Below are 19,899 nucleotides of genomic sequence, written 5' to 3'. Positions count from 1 at the left end.
GGGTCAAATTGACCCCAATAGTAAAAGATGTTGGTAAATTTGAAGGTAACAGGAGGGTTAACAGGGGATAACATTGGCTCTGTTCTCCTCTCCATAGCTCATCTCTCTCTGCTTAAGTTCAGCAAGAGGCCCAGGCAGGCAGAGATGAAGGGAAATGAGTGAGGACACAAAACGGAGGATAGAGACGGCATAAAGCTGTGTACTCGGTGTCACGAAAGTAACATCCGGCCAAAAAAAAATAAGTAAAAGTTGAAAAATAAATAAGAGAGAATAAGGCAGGGTAACATAGAGACAGACGGAAGAAAGCAAATAAACATGAAAGAGAGACTCAGGAATATATTTTCCTCAATGTCGGCAGGGAAAGTGACATCTGGAGGCCGAGGCATTCGATTAATGCAGACCTGGAGCCAATCGACTTAATCAGTTGCCATGTGTCACTGGGGACCAAGGCTCTGCTGGTAGTAAGGTCTGTACATGGCATCTACCTGCTGTTGCAAACAGTCTCAGCTAATGAGGTCTGGCAAACGATGAAATGACGGCTGCTGACGCCCGTTGTGATGTCTCTCGGAGGGGAAACCCGTCGGGTTCAGCTGACACTTGCTGGCAGCAGCATTCGTACCCGCTGGCGTTGTGCGAGCATCTCGGGACGTTGACCTAATGAAGACTTTTCCTCTGTCTGTCAAAGCCTGGGCACAAAGCCTGGGCACAAAACCGCTAAATGCCAGAGCTATATACCTCGGCTGACCTGAGGTTCAATAAGGTAAAACGTCTAAAACACTGTCATGCAGATTGTTAATGTGAGAATAACAAAAAACTGAACAACTCTTGTCTGCTGGTCTTTTTTTTTTGCTTTTTAATTCTCAAGTTTGTCAACTTGGATACAATTATCAGATCATTATTTTCATGCCCAAACAGGACAGCAGTTAAAAACAAGTAGAACAGTGAAACAATCTCTTTAGAGCAACATAAAACCCATGTGAAACAGCTCAGAGCACGCATACAATGAACACACGCTAAATCTGCATCTCAGCATAGCCGCCATGTCCACCTGCACTGCTCTTCAGCAGACAAAATAAATCACAAATTCGCACACACCACAAAATACTCAACTACACAGCTTTGAATCTGCCTGCTACATCAGCCAAACGCAAACTGTACAAAAATAGAGAATGATAGAAAAATAGGAGATCTGACATGTTTGAGGGAATACGCCGAGTGTCTTGCACTTTTTTATTTTTGTCCATGATCATCATAAAAAAAAAGACATTTTTCTTATTGCTCATGTGATGGTCTTTATCTGTACTCGTTTCCTCATTGCTTGGTGCTTATCCATGTTAAAAAGAGATGACATTTCAACAGCTACGATCTGCTAATGCAGCCCAAATTTCTACGACATTCCAAACTCTTGCATTTTATTGAATCTTTTTAGGTTTCATGCAGCACATTTTCTGAAAGCATTCTCCTCTGCTGGGCCTCTGACTCTGCCAGTAGTATGCTTCTACTCCAACATCCAGCCCACCGACAGACATGCCGTTTGTTTTGGCCTGCAGATGTTTGCAGACATCCATTTTCTCTTTCTCTCTTACACATGGAAATGATACACATCGTTACAGTGCATACAGCATGTCCAAATATTTTTAAACTGCGTACAAATTATGTTGAAAAATTATTATTTGATATATTTGATAAGAAGAAGAAAATGATATACTTTCCAGTGTAATTTGAGAAAACTGGTTGTCCCTGTTTCAGAATGCACTTCAAACACATTGGTGCTTTTTTATGTTTAATATTTATTTGAAACTTAAAGTTGCCCTGTGAAGTTTTTGACCACTAGTAAGTAGCGCTATGGAGTGATTTTAAAACAAACAAGTAGTTTAATTTTTGACGTACATGAATATGTGCAACCATGCAGGCAGGGTGATTTATATCTTCCCATCAATTTTACAATTTCATGGATTACTCATCCTGCCATAAAAAGCAGTGAAGAAGAAGCCTGCTACATTTAAAACATTCCAAAAATCGACTTTGCAAGAGGAAGAAAGTGCACTTAACACTTTTGTAGTATTAAAAGAAACCCACAATGCGTTTTGGTGAGACTATATGTAAACATAACTTTTGTTTTTTACATGAAAACTTCACAGGGCACCTTTTTTAAGTAAGTGTGAGTTGTATATGTCAGATCTGTTCATATGCATTACAGTTTCACAAGAACATTTTGAAATAGACTACACAAGACGAAGATGCATTTTGAAACACATTAGGCGCAAAACTTCCACATATCCAAATAAGTTTCTTCATCTCCCACAGATGATAACATTATCTGTGCTGAATAGCTTTTTGTTTTATCACGCTGAGCTCTTGACCACCTTATTTGGCGATCCAATAAAACTGCAGATAAGAGCAGTTTATTCTCTCTTGCTGCCAAACCGAATTCTTTCTCTGTCCATTTCTCTCAAAATCCCCATCTATTTTACTCTCGTAAGCATTTTTGATCCAACCTCCACCTCCCCCCTCCCCCCTCCCTTCTCTTTACCGATGATGAGATTATGTTGCTACTTCCTCTTTGATAATCAGGATGTGTGTTCGTCGAGCGGGACTGCAGAGTCTTTAGCGAAACATGGTCAAAAAAATCAGTTGGTCTAAAACCTGCCTCTGTGTCGGAGACCTTACTCGGCATGGGTCGACTCTCTGTACTGCACATTCATTATCACCTCGAACATCAATTGGACGACCCAACAGATAAAGAATCACAAAAATGTCTCCTCCCTTTAGGCTTCATCTAGGCACTTAAAGAAAATTATTCCTGTACAGAAATAAAGCATGCATTGTTTTGTTGTTTTTTTGTCTCAGAATTCAGATAAAGTTAAGTATCAAAGTAGATCTTTGGATTTTGTAAACAGTATCCAATTCCTCATTTTGCATTGTCTGTGAAAAGAAGCTCGCCGGTGATTGACCATGAATCGACATCTTCAGCATGTCATGCGTGTCCTCCGCTAATCTCTGCGGCTGTATGTGAGTTAGTTATGGTTTCTCATGTAAAGAGGATGTGGATCTCGTACATGTTCATTTTAAATGTGAGTTCCTCTGAGCCATAACTCACAACAGACAAGAAAAATATCATCGTATACCCGATGGTCTACCAAATCGATCTTCGATGAGAGAACCCTAAAAGGGATGGGTCAGCCTCCCTTACTGGCATCTCTCCCTGTGTGCTCAGCTCCTGCTGTGGCACCCTACCCCGGGGGAAAGCCTTCCTCTGGCCCACTGCCCTATTCCTTATTCTCTTCTTTTATCTGTCTAATTTTGCCTCGTGTTCTTTCTTCTCTCATTTCCCTCATTCCCCATCTCAAGAAAGAGATAAAACGATCAGCAATCATCCCTTTCAGGGAGGTTCCACCGGTTCCACAAAAGTGCGTGAATGCACACAGAGTTTAGTTACAGGGTAACCAGGTGGCGTACATAGGATGGTGCTGAGAAGGAATGTAATACTGGGGAAAGGATGGCGGAAAGGGGTAGATGGGCTGAACCTGCGCTATGTAATAGTTGCTGAAATTGCCGTCCGAGACATAAGGAGCTGGCTGGTAGAAGCAGGTGACGTTGGCGGCGTTGGGGATGGCGTTCTGCTCGGCCAGGACCCGCAAAGCCAGCGAGGAGATGAGGCTGAGAGTCTGACGCCTTTCATGGCCCATCAGGCACACCGTGCTCTCCTGCACCACCTCGTACAGCGTGGCCAGATAGTCATACTTCCTGTCCTCCAGGTCCACAAAGTGGTTCTGCAGGTAGGACTCCAGCTTCCGCCTCTGCTCGCGCACATCGGGGAAGTCTATGAAGAAGCGCGAGCACATGTAGCGCTGCAGCAGTTTCATCTCAGTGTGGGAAGCTGCGCGGAAACCTCGCACCAGCAGGTGGCAGTACTTCAGCAAACCCCCGCCTCGGATCTCCTCGGGGCTCCTGGTGCAGATGAGGCGCTTGCGCAGGTGATCGAGGGCGGTGGGGAAGTCGCCGTAGACGCTCTCCCCGAGAATCGTGGGGTGGAAAGTGGCAGCCATGGGGTGCTCCGAGCACTCGTAGAAGAGTAGAAGCGAGTCCAGGCGGATCTGGAAGGAGTCCACGCTGAACTCAAACTGCCGTCGGAGAGAGTCCACGAACTTGAGCTCCACGTTCTTGCCGCGGTTGTTGGAGAGGGAGATGAGACTCCAGCGGTCTGAGTGATTGCACACTTTCACCATCTTTTGCACGTAAGCCTCCTAAAACATACACAAGTGAAACATTGTCTCGTGAAACATTGTCGTCGACTAAGTTTAATGCATTTCTTGTTTGTGCAAGCTTTAAGTCAATGACTGAAAACGAGTCAAGCAATAGAAGACACTGTTGGAGTTATTAGGTTCATATAGGTGGATATAGATTTAACTTTAATATCTTATGAATCAGAAAACACACAAACATTTAGTTGAACATAGCCAAATGTTTTTATGATGGTTTATGTGTTTCCTATAACTTATAAGGGCCACTGCAACATAATCAGAGCATAGAGTAGGCTCCAGTGATGAGTGTCAGAGGAGTACAGCCTTCTTTCTGTCTGTTAACTAACTCGTCCTCTCTTTCACAGCTGTAATATGGTGTTAGTTCTTGCAACAGTGCATCAAACACTTTTTTTTTTTTTGTTCTTCTGAAGCCACACATGCACTGCTGGTGATGTTTAAGAAGGATTGCACTGTGCGTCTTACACGGAGATCTAGTGGATAGAAAATACTCTAAACCAGGCTGAGGAGGCTCCAACAACTGGACATTAATGCTATTTGCACCAGATACAAATCTTGGATGAGGTCTGTTAGTCGTGATGTTTTGCTGATCACATCTGTTGGTGGGCCATTAGTAGCCCGGCAAGTCCTGTGTATCCAGGTAACTGAGAGATGACTTATTAATGTGGATACAACACCAATTGGATTAGACAGAATCATCTTTGAATTGGAAACCAACCTTTTTACTATTTGAAAGCTTATATCTCTGCTGGTTGGAGATATTCAGGGCAGATCTCATATTCTCTGTCTTGATTACGCAATCAAACCAATTAAGTTTTGGAGCAAAACCATCAACACTGCAATCCAAATTTTTTTTAAACGCAAGTAAAATGAATTCATGATTAAATTTGTATGAATGCAAAAGTGTTCCTTGGTGTTGGAGCTGAATGTCGTGTGGCAGGACCTACACTGACAAATCAACAATGTAAGGCACGTCTCTATTGGCCAGTCTCGACCTTTGTTGAATACTCGATTATGATTGGTCAATTACAGCATTCAACTATGAATAACAGACCGTTGCTATGGACGTAGACTTCATTTTCAAATCAATATATTTGTGTGAAATTAGTAAGTAGTCGTGAAATAAGCGGGATACAGCGAGCGGGTCATTATTGTGACATAACCCTTAACATGGAGATCTCAGAGAGGTCTTGCATCACCCTGAAGGGTTCTATAACATCATTATAACTACAATAGTATGACAAGTGTCACTGCGTCGAAACTGGCCAATAGAGACTTGTTTTACATTTGGCCTAAGTCCCGCCCACGAGATTCAGCTCAACAGCAGGCAAACATTTTGGATTTGCATGAATCCATTTTTAATCACAACTTGATTTGACTTACTATAAAACATTTTGATTGCACTGTTGATAGTTTGAACCTACTCTGCTTGATGCATAATAAAGACACAAATACAACCCCATGAACTGAAACATGTTAAGACGTATGTCCATTTAATTTGAAGTGCATCAAAAAAATATATGTTCAATTTCTTCCCTGTCAGGTTTGAAAGATTAACAAACAGTCATATGATCTATAACTCCATATACTACCTTTAAGGTCACTGGCGTGATCTTTTCCTTATTCACTCCCTCTGGCAAGAAGTCTAGAAGAGAGTCCAGAACGATATCTTTCACTATCTGAAACTCCATCTCTCCTTTCAAGTCGGCGCAGAATATTAAGTCCAGATCTTTCCATCCCAGACCGCTATCCTCGTGCAGGACGTAGCTGGCGGCGGAGCCGTTCAGTCGCACCTCCCGGACATGTATCCGCTTCTCCTCCATGCGGCTCCGGACCACATTGACGATATCTCGTGGCTTCACCTCCAGAGTGGGGAAGCTCCACCGGCCGTGGATCGGGATGGATCCGGTGAGGATGGTGTCCAGCCGCTGCACTTGCTCCCAGTTGAGCACGCTGAGGTTGATGCTCTCCCCGTTCGAGCTGCTATCGGCCACAGCAGACTCAACACTCTCGTCCATGTTGTGAAGAGGTAGACAGAAGGATGTAAACGACAAAACGTTTCACTAACTCCTGCTGGAGTCGTGGCATCAGCCAGCTGCAACTTTGTGAAGAATTGAACGTTCAGAGCCGACGTCTGTCATTACAACAATGTGCTGGACGACGAAGCGTCTCTACGCAAGACGGAAATAACTAGTTGGGCGGCGTTGTGCGTGTCCTACTTCTTACATAAAGTCTGTAGTCCAGACAAATTCAATTCATTAGCTTCCCAGCCGTAAGGCTTAGTCACTGCCCCGCTGCGCGCTCCGCTCCGCTGCTGCGCTGTCGCCCAACTTTGGAAGGCAGACAGCGACTGTAAAGGTCGAAACAATTGTTCCTCACAGTTTCAGCTCCTCATTACGCCCCAAAGGCTCGCTGACGCATCCATTGCAGCCGAGAAAACGTTTCATCCACCGCAGAAGTTTTACTTCTCTCCACTTTGACCCACTTTTACGCACAGATTGCGCGTCCCTGCTGCGTAACGTCAACTTTACGCACTCGTTTTGAGACTACTACACTTTTCCACTGCACACCTACTTTCAGAAAGAGGTGTTAGGCTGCTTTTCCTTTACATTTTGGCCGATTGTTGCTTGTTGGTACTGCGTAATGCCACAGAGGTCCCACTCTACAGCTGCTGGAGAAGTTGTGATCAGAGCGCTTCCTATCTGAGAGGCGTTGGGCGGGTCGGCCTGATTGACAGCCCACACTCACTAATAGCTGCCGTCGCTTCCCATAGTTACTTTGTGTGGCTGCAAGGCTGGAGACAGAGGCGTATCTGGAGAATAGCAGTAAAGCGAGAGGAGAAGGAGACAGATTGGAGGCTGACCCCTCACCAAAACTCGCCTTGAATCGATTTCTCGGCACTCCTTCTCCTCCAAAAGCCACACCTCACTTGTCTTATACTTTCCATTATCAATAGGGGTGCTGGCCGCTTTTTTGTTGCTTATCATTCAGTTTGATCATTGCAGTGATGATGAACTCGCTCACAAATCTGTGCAGCTTATTTTAACAAGTAGACGCCCAATATTTGATGAAGAGTGTGATGAACTTTTACCTGGTACAATCATGGTCAGGTTAATCACAAAGAATGCTGAACAGTCTGTCATTTGTAATTCATTCTAGATAACAGCATCACAAATGTAAATAATTTCACCGTCATGTTACAGTTGATGTTTCACAGGTGGGGACAGGAATGCACAACGTCCTCGAGGCTTTTTCACAGACCTGCATGGTTTTTGTGTGAACCAATCAGTGGATCATTTACTAACGTATAGAAGTGCATTACCTGTATGTATATGTAATGTCATAAAGATACAATTGACACAAAATAGCTGTATTTGAAGCATGTCTCTGATGGCACCTATATGATATGTAGGATGTAAGCCTTCTGTCAGCATGTAGAGTATAGGCCATATAGTCTGCACATTAGTTGTCATGAAGAATCTATCAGTGCAGAGCTTGGCGCGGATATCTGCAGACGAGACTCAGACGAGACTCAGACGAGATCCATAAACCAGCTTACCACAGATTAACCTGTATGTGCAGGGCCACACATTCACAGAGACACATGTATGCATGCATGCGCACGTATGTGTGCACACTCACACCTCTGCGGGTACTGCAATGCATATGCCACTTCAAGGTATTGTTACTGCATGCTCGGTGCATGCTCTGATCGTCAAACATGGGGAAAAAGCATACCAGTAGTTTTTGAATGTACTCTCTGGACACTCGTTCTCTGGTAGCACGTCATCGTTGAAGCATTTGAGCCATAACGGCACAGATATGTAATGTGACACATGTTCTATATCATTTAACAATATGGCATTTAGGTCAAGTTTACTGGAACTAATTTAAGTTTCGGTGACGTTTGTTTATTCAGTGGTGTGTGGGAGCTGTTTTCACTTCTTGGTGTTGCTTATTGTCTCATCGGGTAAACTGTGAACAGAGCAGCAACTTCCAACAACTCAAATTGTGTAATAAACAAATGCCCCATCAAGAAAAAATTTAAACCGAAAAAGTTATTGAAACAATTTTATGGTAACACTTCCTGACAGTGTAGCTCTGTAGTTTGACTCAAGACAGCAGGTCAGTCGCACTCTGCACTTTCCTCATTAACTGCAGGCTCAATGGCAGGCTTACTGCTGGGGATGCTTACCATGAAGCTGCTACTTGACCTCTGACTTGTCAAGTGGATGACGCTGGCCTGGTTTGCAATGTCTGACGACATCAGAGGATTGGAGAGGGGATTTCAGACAGACCCCTCATTGAACTCCCAAAACGATTGCCACATACTGTATGGGAAACACATGTGTGTGAATGAGCTAAAGGTGCATACAGCCCCCTTTTATACACAGAAACATGGTCGTAAATGAAACCAAGAGCTTCATTCAAAAAGTCAAGTGTGTCCTTCACGCTGTGCACCCGTCTTCTGCTTTCAATCTCTTAACTCCTCCCTCTGTCGGAGTTCGTCCTCACCCACTCTTCCTCTTTTTAGCTCGTTCCCCTTTCCACCATTCCCACACGTAGAAGTTCATTAAGAGATTACAGTGAGCCCGTTAGCCGACTCCACTCTCCTTCGTCCATCCCCTCAGTCACTCAACACCTTCTACTATTTCCGTTCATGCGTCTGGATTTCCATTAGCAGAAGAAAATCTGTCTGTGAATCCATGTTGACCGAAGATGCACTCCTTTACTTGGGTCATCAAGAAGTACTTCTCTCTGATTTGTGTTTTTACAGTCCACAAGACACCAGAGGAATGTCGATTGTGGCGTTTTAGTGCATTGTTGGACAGCAGCGTTTGCTGTTAACGTTGAGCCAGATTGCATGAACAGTGAGATTTTTAATTTAACTTTTTACAAAAGTGGCTTGTAAGAGTGATTCATGAGAACTTGCCGCATTCGCCAATTTTCTCTTATTTTGAATTTTCTCTTGCGTATGAACACAATTTACAAGTGGTCCAGACCTGTCGTGCAATTGGTCTGCTGTTATTCTCCAAAAGCATGACTAAAATCTGGTCTTTCACACACTTATCCGAAGTTGGGAGTGTTTGCTGAATCTGACGTGGCTCGCAGAAATTTAAGATAAGAATACGAAAATGTTTTTGCATGAGGCCCAGAGAGGGTAGCTAGCAACAACAGCATCAACAGCGTCAGCTGGAAGACACTGGGTCACTGGTAGGTCACTGGTAGGTCACTGGGTTGGCTTCACCCTGTTGGTAGCACAGACGACTGTAACGGCTGCACCTTAAGAAAAGACTGACCCATGCTCGGGTTCAATGGAGGACTGCAACCAAGATTTACCTCGTGTCTTCCATTGTAAACACTGCATAAAAACTTCAGACCCGTATCTACCTCCTTTTAATTAAAACAAAAATATATATTTAACGTCCTTCTTTGCCATAATTTCTCTTGCATGCCTGTATAATTAAATATTCTTGTGTCACAGTATTTTACTGTCAAAGAATTCTAATGTTTTGAACTCAATGTTTTTAGTTGTATGTTAAGTCGGGAACCAACAATTCTTATCTTATTTGTGTAATGCAGTTTCTATATCAGGGTTGGCAGAAAATAGTCCATAGGGGTTGCAGAAATATTTGCAGCCTGCTCATACTGGTTCTTGCTGATTGCCCCACAGTAGCTGCTATCTTGTACTTCAGCGCAAGTAACGATTCGTCATGCAAACAGTTACAGACCTTCCTGTTTCTGCTACGATGAAATTCACATTCTCAGTCCATTTTCCTTTGACACACATATAGTCGTCTAGATGTAGAGCACACAGTAGCTGGTGTAGCTAATAACACTGTATGCATGAAACTCAACAGTATTTCCAATCAGTTTTAACCCTGACCTCAGTAAGAGACCTTTGCTGAGTAGTAGTGTAAGCCCCCACTAAACTCTTCCACAGCCACTAATGAGATTCGCTGACATGCCCTACGCTGTAAGCCATCCTGCAGCGCTCCAAGAAGGTGCTCCGTGTGGGAGTATGTTAACGACACACATAAACTGTAAGAATATCGTGTTTAAAAGAAGACTGGACAGTGAAGTCGAGATTAAATGGCTGGTTTTCATATCACGTTTCTTTATAGAAACATTAGAGTTACAGGGAAACGCACACTTTTGTAATCGTTTCCATCTTTAAATGTAACTTCCACAAGACGTTTATCACCAATTAGATACTGACCACACTTGACGATGCACATGTTCACAGAGGTGCATCGTTAAAGCAAAAACATATTGTAATAATGTTCATAAAACAGCATGAAGTAAAGATGTTCACAATTTGTGTATCATTATAAAAATCCCACAGCAGATATTAATTGGTCAAAACCCAGTGAACTAAACTCAACTCGGTGTTTTAATGCGGCCCAGAGTTCCCTACACTCCCCCGACATGCAGTATATGTTCCAACATTGTGTGAAAAGACTGTTCTGCTTTCCTGACCTGTCATGACTGAGGGCAGCAAGCTGCTGTGCCAAAATAAACAGGAAGTGAATTGCTCTATCTGTGACTCAGCTTCCTGTATGATACTGTGGTTGGAGATGTCAAGACCACACTGACTCTGCCCCATGTAAACAGACACATGCAGACAGACGCATGCACAATGCATCTGTCGCATGCATCTGACGCATGCATCATGAATTGGCTCTCAGCGGTGACTAAAAAACGAGTTTCATAAGCAGTTTGTTAACTGTGCGTCCCAACCTGGGAGTCTGGGACCCCACAAGTGGTTGCAAATTAAATCTGAGGGGTCCTGAGAATAGTAACAGGATGGGAAAGCAGGGGGAAAGAAATCTGTCCATCTTCTCTGATATTTTCTTGTACTCTTATGCATTCCTTAATAATTTCGGGCATTTCAAGCCTATTAAAGGTTATTAAAAACAAAACGGGAGTAAAAATCTGACTTTAGTTGAACTGGTTACAATGGATTGTGACAGCCCCCGGGGTGGACAGGGGGTTTCACGACAACACTGACCAATAAACACAACCAGTCGGCAGATAAACGGTTCAAGTGAGGTTTTTACTGAAGGTAGAGAGGGGAAAGAGGTAGGATAGACACTCAAGAACACAATGTCCGCTTTCCAGAGGGAGGGTCGGGGTCCAATTCCACGGGTCGGTGCACAACGGGTATTCCTCAGACGGTCCAGGGCGCGGGCAGGAGCAGGGTAGTCGTACAGGCAGGGGTCGTGAGCCGGGCGGGTAGTCAGACGTTCCAGGGTGATCCAGGGGTAAGGCAGTCTTCTCCAAGGGTTTCTCTGATTAGCTACTTCTTCTGCTTCTTCTGCTTCCTCCTCTACTCCTACTCTCTCCCGGTTTCCTGTTGCCTGGGCCCTTTTGTAGTCCCCTCCTCCTCCTCTGATAGGGTGTGGTCGCTCCCTCGTCTCTCCTCCTCAGGTGTTGCTTGTTGGGCTGATGGTGGTTTGGCGCTCTTTTCCCTTCCCTGACATGGGGGCTCCGCCTCCATGTCAGGCAATATCGTCCCTCTATCACTACCCCTCTGGGGTTGCCCCTCCGGCTGCCACATACCCCCCCCCTTAAATCCGACCTGGGGGGAGGACTGCTCCAGGAACCTAGGGCGTCCCGTCTTGACAGGGCGTCCGCGTTTCCATGAGCGGCCCCGGATCTGTGGACAACAGAGAAAGCATACGGCTGAAGGGATAAAAACCAGCGGGTGACCCTGGCGTTATTGTCTTTCGTTCTGGACATCCATACCAGGGGGGCGTGGTCCGTGACCAGGGTAAAGTGCCGTCCCAGCAGATAGTACTTCAATTCCCCCAGAGCCCATTTGATGGCCAAACATTCCTTCTCGACCGTGGCGTATCTTGTTTCTCTAGGTAATAGTTTTCTGCTTACGTATGTGATTGGGTGCTCCTCTCCATCCCTCAGCTGGGACAGGACGGCACCCACCCCGGTCTCGGAGGCATCCGTCTGTACCACCAACGGTTGGGTAAAGTCCGGGGTCACCAGCACTGGTTCGGAACACAGTGCTTCCTTCAGCTTCTCGAAGGCGTCCTCGGTCTCTGCCGTCCAGACGATCCGATCTGGCAGCCGTTTTTTGGTTAGGTTCGTCAGGGGCGCTGCAAGGGCAGAGAACTGGGGAACAAAACGTCGGTCGTAGCTAGCTAGCCCAATAAATGCTCGTACCTGTTTCTTTGTGCGGGGGCGGGGCCACTCCCGGATCGCCTCGACTTTCCCTACCTGGGGCTTGACGCAGCCGCGGCCGATGGTGTACCCCAGGTAGTCAGCTTCCCGGAGGCCGAGGCGACATTTCTTGGGGTTGGCTGTCAGCCCCGCCCCTCGCAGAGCTTTCAGGACTGCTTCCAGTCTTTGGAGGTGAGCCCCCCATTCCTCCCCGTGTACGACGATGTCGTCCAGATAGGCTGCCGCGTATTCTCGATGGGGACGAAGTACCTGGTCCATCAGTCTCTGGTACGTGGGGGGGGCTCCGTGGAGACCGAACGGCAGCCTCTTATAGTGGTACAGGCCCATGGGAGTAGTGAAGGCCGTTTTTTCCCTGTCTTCGGGGGCCACTGCCACTTGCCAGTAGCCTTTAGTCAAGTCGAGGGTGGTTATGTATCTGGCCCTCCCGATGCGCTCTATCATTTCGTCCACCCTGGGCATCGGGTAGGCATCAAATTTTGAGATGGCGTTGAGCTGTCTAAAATCATTGCAGAATCTGACTGAGCCATCTGGTTTCGGAACCAACACTATAGGGCTGCACCACTCGCTAGTCGAGGGTTCGATGATGTCTGCCTCCAGCATACTCTGTACCTCTCTCTCTATCGCCCCCCGGCGGGCTTCGGGGATGCGGTACGGCCTTAGTTTTACCTTCTTCCCGGGCTCGGTGATTATCCGGTGTTGCACCAGTGTGGTGTATCCGGGGTCCGGGGAGAACACGTCTCGGAACCGATCCACCATTTCCCGGACGTCCTGCTTCTGCCGGGGGGTCAACTCTTCTCCCACGGGTACCTCGACTGGCTCCGTTTTTCCTGGGGTTGTAGAGAGAGAGAAACAGAGCATGGCATCCCTACTCACCCATTTCTTGAGAAGGTTAACATGATAGATCTTCGTCGGGTGCCTTCGACCTGGTTGCCTGACTCGGTAGTTTACCGGCCCCAATCTTTCCATAATTTCATAAGGTCCCCTCCATCGGGCTAAAAACTTACATTCCGCCGTGGGCACCAGGACCAACACCCGATCCCCTGGTTTAAACACTCGGGGTTGTGTTCCCCGGTTGTACACGCGGGCTTGGGCCGCCTGTGCCTCGGCCATGTGTTCTCGGACTATGGGCCAGAGTGATGCCATCCTCACCCTCATCTCCTCGACGTGGTCCACCATGGTGCGGTAGGGGGAGGGTTGGTGTTCCCAGGCTTCCTTGGCCAGGTCGAGTAGTCCCCGGGGTCGTCGACCGTACAGGAGCTCGAAGGGCGAGAATCCTGTAGACGCCTGGGGCACCTCTCTAATGGAGAACATAAGGAATGGCAGCAGTTGGTCCCAATTCTTACCGTCCTGGTCCATGGTCTTTTTCAGCATTTTTTTCAGTGTCTGGTTGAATCTCTCTACTAGGCCGTCCGTTTGGGGGTGATACACCGACGTCCTCAGTTGTGTCACCTTCAGCATGCCACACAGGTCCTTCATGATCCTAGACATGAACGGGGTCCCTTGGTCGGTGAGAATCTCCTCCGGTATTCCGACCCTGGAAAACAACATCACAAGCTCCCTGGCTATGCCCTTGGTGGCCATGGAGCGTAGGGGGATGGCTTCGGGATACCGGGTGGCGTAATCAACAATAACCAGGATGTACCTGTGTCCCCTGTTGGTCTTGGGTAGGGGCCCCACTAGGTCCATCCCGATCCTGCTGAAGGGGACGGTGATGATCGGCAGGGGCACCAGCGGGTTTCTGTGATGGGGTTGTGGGGCCACTTGTTGACATTCGGGGCAGCTCCGGCAGTAATCTTCTACGGCCTTTTTTATTCCGGGCCAGTGGAACCTGGCCCTCACCCTTTCCAGGGTTTTCTCCACTCCTAGATGGGCACCTAGGAGATGGGAGTGGGCTAACTGTAGGACAGAGGGTATAAAAGGACGTGGTACCAGTAACAACCTGAGGGGGGCCCCGTCCCTCATTACTACCTGGTATAGGAGCCCGTTATATATGGCGAAATGTGTGGGAGGGAGGTCTCTTACCCCGTCCAGTGGTCGTCCGTCTACGGCGGCCACCTGCCGAAGGGCGTTGGCTAGGTTGGGGTCCTCCAACTGGGCCGTCCCAAACCTCCCTGTGAGGGGCCCGGGTAAGATGGGCTCCTCCGGGTCCTGGGGAAACAGCCCGGCCAGCTCCTCTTCGTCGAGGGAGGGGGTATCTGCTTCCTCGGGGATGGGCGGCGCCTCTCCTTCGGGCTCACTGGGGCTGGAGGGTCCGTCGTTCTCGATGGCTGTGGCATAGACGTCATCGGGGTTGGGATGGGTGGCCTCCATCAACGCCCGGGCCACGGCACTGGCGACTCCTTCCGATAGGGGAGAGGTGGAGATCTCCTCCCCCAGCCCACAGATGGCTTTCTTTTTGTACTTTCGGGGAGGGGTCGTACCTTGTTTCACCACCAGGCTGCGCCAAAGCTCCTGGAACACGGGCAGGTCTCGGCCGACGAGCACCTCTACGGGGAGTCCTTCCACGACTCCTGCAGTGCCGATGTATCTACCCCTCGTCGTGTAGATCTCTAGGGCGGTGGTGGGGTATTCGCGGGTCTCCCCATGGATGCACGTGACCGCTCGGGTGCCTGTTAGGAGCGGGTACTGAGCATACGTGGGTCTCACCAATGTAATGGCGCTCCCGGAGTCCACCATCGCTGAGGCGTCGCGGCCGTTGACTTTGACAGGGGTGAGGGGCATGTGGTCCTCGTGAGTGGCCCAGCATCCTGTAATCAAGCCGCATGGGCGACTCCCCTCACTGGCCGTGGGCATGGGTGCGTCCTGGCGGTGAGGGCATTCCCAGGCGATGTGCCCGATCTCGCCGCAGTGGTAGCACCTCCTCTCTTCCTGTCCAAACGCCGGCCGACGTCGGGGAAAGCCTGGGGGGAAGGAGGGAGACACATATTTATTTTCCTCCGTTTTAATTTTTTCTTTGCGGGTGGGCCCCTCTAATGTCTGGTTTCTTCCCCCACGCACTAAAGCTTGTGCGGCTTGGTAACCCTCCATTATTTCCACCAGGTCCTCGATGTTTCGGGGGTTTCTCTGGCCTGCCAATTTTTTTGCCTCATACGGGAGTGATCTGATGTATTTGTCCATGACCACGCGATCGGTGGGTGACACCTCGGTTGGCTCTGCGTGTAGCCAGGCCGTCGTAATCCTTTTGATCTCATGCATCTGGGCTCGCGGAGAAAGTGAGGCGTCATATGACCAGTCATGAAATCGTTGGGCTTTTAAGAACAGCGTGACCCCGCATCGCTGTAACGCTTCCGCTTTCAAAACCCGGAAGTCAACTTTCCCAGCGCGCTCTAAGTCCTGATACGTTACTTGCGTTTCATTGATCAAAAAGGGGGCTATTAACTCTGCCCAGTGATCTTCTGGCCATTTCTCGCGGAGTGCCGTTGTCTGGAATATTTGGAAAAAAACTTCAACATCGTCCGCTGCCGTTTGTTTGAGCAGGAAGCGCGCTGGATTGGCTTTCTCCACGGTATGTTGCTCCTGTTGGTTTTGTAACATGCCCTTGATTTCGCTTTGCATGGCCTCCGCGCGTTCTGTTTGCAATTCCATATATTTCTCCATTTGGCTTTGCTGTTGGTATTGTTGTTGCTGCTGGGATTGGAGGATTTGCATTTGTATTTGCATGGCTTGTTCGTGGCGCTTTTGGGTTTCTTGGTTGCTAGCGATTAGCCCCGCTAGCAGCTCTTGAAATGGCACCGGGGTGGCCATGCGTACTGGGTCGGTTGGTCTATCGGTCAGCGTTGCCAGAACCGGGTTGTGCCCACGTTCTCCACCAAGTTGTGACAGCCCCCGGGGTGGACAGGGGGTTTCACGACAACACTGACCAATAAACACAACCAGTCGGCAGATAAACGGTTCAAGTGAGGTTTTTACTGAAGGTAGAGAGGGGAAAGAGGTAGGATAGACACTCAAGAACACAATGTCCGCTTTCCAGAGGGAGGGTCGGGGTCCAATTCCACGGGTCGGTGCACAACGGGTATTCCTCAGACGGTCCAGGGCGCGGGCAGGAGCAGGGTAGTCGTACAGGCAGGGGTCGTGAGCCGGGCGGGTAGTCAGACGTTCCAGGGTGATCCAGGGGTAAGGCAGTCTTCTCCAAGGGTTTCTCTGATTAGCTACTTCTTCTGCTTCTTCTGCTTCCTCCTCTACTCCTACTCTCTCCCGGTTTCCTGTTGCCTGGGCCCTTTTGTAGTCCCCTCCTCCTCCTCTGATAGGGTGTGGTCGCTCCCTCGTCTCTCCTCCTCAGGTGTTGCTTGTTGGGCTGATGGTGGTTTGGCGCTCTTTTCCCTTCCCTGACATGGGGGCTCCGCCTCCATGTCAGGCAATATCGTCCCTCTATCACTACCCCTCTGGGGTTGCCCCTCCGGCTGCCACAGGATATATTATATATATTCAAGGCTGGATTACCAGCCAGGCACTCCAAGTTAAAATTATTTTGCCAATTTAATAATAATAAAATAAATCAATAAATTATACTAGAAACAAGATATATACAATTATTTATGAACACAGCTGTGTGTGTTGCAAATGCATGCGTTTCAGATCAATTAATCTGATTTATCATTTAGAAAGTATGGCCCGTGCTCTTACTGAGCAGCCTCAGCAATAACATGACAAGCAAAATCTGAATTAATTGTAGATACTTTGTAATATTTCTCAAAAAACAAAAGATAATACGTTATTTGCAGTAGGTTTACTCTCATCTCACTTTTCTTCCAGTTTCATGGGGAAACTGGAAAACCCCTGAATAGTCCCAGCAAAGGTCACACAGCATGAAGGTACTACGGTGCCATCTGCTGGATCTCAGGAAACAACCCACGTGTTGTACCGCATTAACTGGAGACATGCTGACTCTGACGTCTCACGAGGCGGCGCTCTGTTCATACTGCTTGCACATTAAACACTCTGCCTGTCCTTCCACTTTCTTATTCTCTCTTTCCCACACTCCAGACTGCACTGAAAATGTTTGCACATGTATTTGTACAGCTGTGTTGGGTAAACAGTGTCATCCAAGAGCCAAGTTAGGTAATCCTATCCTTTTAATGTGGCAAATGAGTAAAGTGCACTAATGAAAAACATGCAACCATGACATAATAACCAAAGTTATTTATCGATCATTCACAGCGTCTCCTCCTCTCTTCACATGTGCATCATGTGTGAGATTCAGAGTGAGACGCAGCTCTTGTTCTGTTCAGAACAATGCTGACGTTACAGATATTCTAGTGGTCTGCTGTGGGATCTAATCCTTGTGTCCCGAAACCGCTGTCTCGGCAACATTCAACATGTTTGTACTTTTCTGCAGTTTTTCGTCGTCTTTGCAACCTCTGTCGGCATTTTTATGTTGTTTCCACGGCACTGGCTCACATCGTTGCCTGTTCCTCATCTCTGGGACGGATGACTCAAACGACTGGTGCAGCGGAGGCGAATACTTAGACTCAGCTTTCTTTTGACTCTGCCGAATGATTTATGGCGACGAAAAAAAGGCCTTTGAGGGATCATCAAAGTTGTGTGTGCACATTTCCGAGACCAATGTAATGGTTCCTGATCACTGACATCATCTTACAGTCCGCACTTTGTTCATGTGCACATGTAAACAGGGTGGAAAATGACATTGTCACTGTGCTGTTGCATCTGCAACCTGTTTGCTACCATCACGAGTGGCCTCGGTCATGTAGTATGTGTTGAAATGGCACAGAAAATAAAAGCACAGCAAACACACATGTGCAGTCACACCCTCCTGCTGACAGACGGCTCATAAGATCAACATTTTACATCTTACAGCAGGTTGAGGGTGGGTTTTATGGAGATGATCTTAGTGGTGAAGCCGCTGCGAGAGCTGCATCTGCAGGTGATGTGGCAGTCATTTTGAGCCGTGGTCAGTCATTTGGCTCTTATAAGGTTTAAGGGTGGAGCTCCACTCCTCCGCTCTTCTGTCTCGACGTCTTTTAGAGTATACAACCTCGGTGAACACTGATTCACGGTGAGGTGTTCTTTTCTTACGCCCGCCAAGTAGAGCGGTGTTGGCCGAGGGGAGGGACGAGGACAGTGAATGAAACGACACAAATAGTGTCTGGTGTATAATTGAGGTCTTGGATGACGAGACAGGGGAGTGAAAGAATAAAGTGAAGACTGCATGGAGTGATGAGTTGGACATCAGAGAAGGCTGGGGAAGAAGGAGGGGGGCTGGAAAGCACAAACAAAGCATTAGGAGCAGAGGTGGATAAATGACGAGGAGTCTGAAATAAAATTGCTAACTACAGCATCCAGCCGGTGGCTCCATCCAAGCCTGATGTCACATTCCGTAGCCCTGTTTCTCTTCTCACACTGGCCCATGTTTCCTCTTGACTTTGTTTCAGCTTTCTCCACCTCCATCTCTTCCTCCTGAGCAAACTTCTACCTCCTGCCTGCACTTCCTCTCATTGCTACTGTCCTTCATTGAACCAGAAAGGGATTTATTGAATCAGTAAAAAGCTATACTCGTAATTTAAGGAACAATCATAACACCTGGGATTTGATGCCGGTTTAACAACCTACATAACACCCATGTGTTGCATATTAGCCGCAGTTTGTTTCTCACATGTGTTACGATAACATTCGAGAGCTAAGCATTGAATTTTCAGAAAAGTAGATCGAAAAAACACATTTTTGACCGTATCCTCAAATATTCTTCTAATTATCTGGACAAAAAAAGAAGCTCTTCGCTCTTTCTGTTAAACACAATTTAAAAAAAATATATATAATTTAGTTTTAAAATCTGAAAGATTACATTCAAATCTGCACCGTAATGCGACATGGCCAAAGGACCATCAACAGCTTTCAGTGATCATTTGAACTTGACTCATTTCCACATTCCTGGACTGTGTTTCTCCGAAAGTATGGAATGAATTCGTTGCTGTTCTTCATGAATAATTGCTGTGTTTATAATCAGAGCCTTTCCTGTTTGGAGCGGAGAGGAAAAGACACTTAAAGGTCGATTGCTGTCAGAGAGAAGTGTGTCCGTGTGTGGTGGGTAAGAATTGGCAAGAATTACACCAGAGGGAATGTCTTTCAGCAAAAAATATTGTCGCAGATGACTTCGCCGTGTAGCCTGTAGGCTACATGCTGAGTTGGAATAATACCTCCACGTTTTCTTCCAACAGCTGATTTGTATGCATTGATCCACCATGTTGTTTTTACCCTTACATTACGTATCAATGAGTAATTACATCATCACACCTTTGTCAAGCTGCAAAACAATGAAAGCAACGAACGGCACATGAGCTTATATTTATTTTATATATATTTATACTTGTATTTATACACTTCAATCCATCCCTTTATTTGCCCCCGGAGGGCAATTGGTAGTGAAACAAAGCACATCATCACATGATATGAATACAAAATAGAAATGGGTCAAATGAAGACA

General features: G+C 47.0%; 1 protein-coding gene across 1 annotated transcript; it reads right to left on the bottom strand.

Annotated features, from left to right (window-relative positions):
• Positions 1-845: 845 nt before the first annotated feature.
• Positions 846-6,923, bottom strand: LOC306793324 (terminal nucleotidyltransferase 5A-like). The gene is made up of 2 exons (XM_079290895.1): positions 5,855-6,923; positions 846-4,247 (listed from the first exon to the last, which is right to left on the bottom strand). Exons 1-2 carry the CDS (start codon positions 6,278-6,280, stop codon positions 3,432-3,434), a joined length of 1,242 nt encoding a protein of 413 aa, XP_079147021.1. The 5' UTR covers positions 6,281-6,923; the 3' UTR covers positions 846-3,431.
• Positions 6,924-19,899: the final 12,976 nt, after the last annotated feature.

The sequence above is a fragment of the Melanostigma gelatinosum genome (assembly GCF_949748355.1).
Source record: "Melanostigma gelatinosum genome assembly, chromosome: 19".
Taxonomy (NCBI): domain Eukaryota; kingdom Metazoa; phylum Chordata; class Actinopteri; order Perciformes; family Zoarcidae; genus Melanostigma; species Melanostigma gelatinosum.
Note: the sequence above shows the minus strand (reverse complement) of the source record. Positions and strands in the feature narration are given on the sequence as shown.

Bases quoted from the DNA above. Each gene is read 5' to 3' on its own strand.
- LOC306793324 (XM_079290895.1), bottom strand. From the start codon at position 6,280: ATGGACGAGAGTGTTGAGTCTGCTGTGGCCGATAGCAGCTCGAACGGG. The intron at 4,248-5,854 runs GTAGTATATGGA...TGTATGTTTTAG, and splicing joins TCACGCCAGTGACCTTAAAG to GAGGCTTACGTGCAAAAGAT.